This window comes from Capsicum annuum, unplaced genomic scaffold, assembly GCF_002878395.1.
Source record: "Capsicum annuum cultivar UCD-10X-F1 unplaced genomic scaffold, UCD10Xv1.1 ctg82989, whole genome shotgun sequence".
NCBI classification, from domain to species: Eukaryota; Viridiplantae; Streptophyta; class Magnoliopsida; order Solanales; family Solanaceae; genus Capsicum; species Capsicum annuum.
In genome coordinates, this window is record NW_025893822.1 from 1 (window position 1) to 2,349 (window position 2,349).

The 2,349-nt window shown below is 28.4% G+C and overlaps 1 protein-coding gene across 1 annotated transcript; it reads left to right on the forward strand.

Moving 5' to 3' along the window:
* Window positions 1-885: 885 nt before the first annotated feature.
* Window positions 886-2,349, forward strand: LOC107857550 (the record flags this gene model as incomplete). Its single annotated transcript, XM_047405996.1, is given in 3 exon segments — window positions 886-1,055; window positions 1,675-2,146; window positions 2,332-2,349. Coding segments are annotated over 2 exon segments (434 nt in total), but the record flags the coding sequence as incomplete, so codon positions are not given.

Consider the following 2,349-nt stretch of genomic DNA (forward strand, 5'->3'; position numbering starts at 1 on the left):
TATTAATTATCATTAATTTTATGACTCCTAATAAGAAATTTTTTTATTATAAATATTTAATTAATTTTTAACTCCTAAAAAATAGTTTAGAAACATGAGAAATTTTTTAATGAAATACAAAAACTTCCGAAGAGTGTTTCCAAATCCATCACACTTTTAATATAAAATATTTTTTCATTTCCCAATGTTGAGATTACCTCATAATAACAGAACTAATATTGCACAGGTAAACATTAACGGAGTAATAGATCGATAAATCGAATCAATAAAAATATTATTGGATCATTGATATTGGGTTAATGATTTTTTATTGATTTTATAAAAAATTTTATTGGGTTAACGGTTCGATTTTGGTTTTAGCTTATTTAATTATCAATTAAATCAATAACCTAATAAAGATACACTATATTATTGTTTTATTTCTATTTATGTTATATATATAAATCTCTCTGTATATAAATAAATGTGTGTATATATATATATATTATATGCATTACTTATTCACAATTCAGTGATTCACAAAGTATTAACTTATTTAGGGTAACAAAGATCAATATAAAACTCGGTTATTATCGTATTAAAAAACTTGAAGTATTTATAGTTTCCAACAATTAGAATTTAATTTTTTTTCTAACTAACATTCAATTTAAGTTTGGAGATTTTTATAAATTAAAATACATTACTTAGAATTTTAGCGATAGCTAAGATTTCATTTTTTTATATTAGTTGTTAGTATTTTTATTTTATAAATATTTTTTTATTGATTAAATAAAAAATCAAATCATTAAAAATTAAAAATCAATAAAAAATATTTTATTAATTAATTATTAATTTTATATATTTAAAAATTAAAAACCTATAAATCTAACTAATAACACGTAAAATTGAATCAATCGACAGATGATGCACAGCCCCTGTTAGCAAATACGGTCATTCACCTTCTTGTTTTGGGGCGACGATGGCGAGCAGCAGCTGCAGATTTCTTTTCAAAAATGGCTCGATTCCAAATTTGGCAGAAAACCCATCAGTAACAACCTTACTTGAAGCCCACCAAGGTATTTTACCTTCTTTCCTTATTCTTTATTTTGAAGAAAAAGGTTCCCCTCGTAGGAAATCTTTGTTTTTGAACTACAACAAATAAAGGTACTCTTGCCGTTTCAGTCAGTTTGTCCTGTTTTGATTTTACTCCAAGTTTAAGAAAATAAATAGTACTCGCTTCCGTCCTATTTTATGTGTGGCTTTTTGTCAAATAAATAATGATTTTGTAAAGTTTATAATATTGTCTTCTTAAAGTCACTTTAATCTTTATCTTTTAGTTGTCTTTTCTCATGCATTATTAAGTGAGATTCGTTAAGGATAAAATAAAAAAGATGTTATTAAATAATTATCAAATAAAAATTTTGATTTTTTTTGGGACGGAACAAAAAGAAAATGATGACATGTAAAATAGAACGAGTGAGTACATATTTTTTAATTTTATAATATTAAATTAAAGATATGTTATTTGGATCAAAATGCCCTTAATTTTTTTATTTTAAATGTGTCACGTGGAAGTTGAAAGTGAAGAGTTGTCAAAAAATAGAAGAGGCATTTTCTTAAAGCCGACTAAAAATCGAAGTAGACAAACAAATTGAATTGGAAAGTAAAATTAAAGAGGAATTTTTTCCATTTCAGGCGCATACACAACTACTAGGACTCACAATGGTGGTTCAAAGCTGTTGTTTTGGTAAATGCATATGAGCAGACTCTCCAGTTCTCTAAGAATTCTCTTGAACTCCAATCCTGAACTTTTATTCAACTCAAAAACATGTAGAGTGCCTATTTCCTTGGTATCAACAAAACCAACTATTTGGGACTCATTGGTTCAATCTCTTGTGGATGATTCAATGAGAAAAGCTCTGCCTTTTGTCTTGGAACAAAAAAGAAGCGGGGAAGAATTGGCAATTACATGTCTTGTCAGTGGAAATGTTGATAGTTTGGAGGAACTTGAGGGTGATGAGGGCATATTTTGTAAAGCTTTTGATGTATACGTCCATGTTGGTTCCTATGTTCCTGCTCTCTTTGGTATCCATGAAAATGCAGCACGTTTGGCAGTTGTAGGGCGTGGAAGGCGCACAGCGAATGCCAAATACTCAGACTGGGTTAGGTAATTATGCGTGAACAACTTGGTTGCAGTCCTTTTAACTATGATATACTCATGGAAGTTCCCTCTTTATACTAATGAACAGTGATTTAGCTTTAGTATCTGCTTTGAGGATATATGGGAGAGGTGAATTTTGTTAACGCAGTCTTTGTATGATGATGAAAATTTGTTGTTTTCGTTATAGGTAGGCAAAGGAAACAATTAGA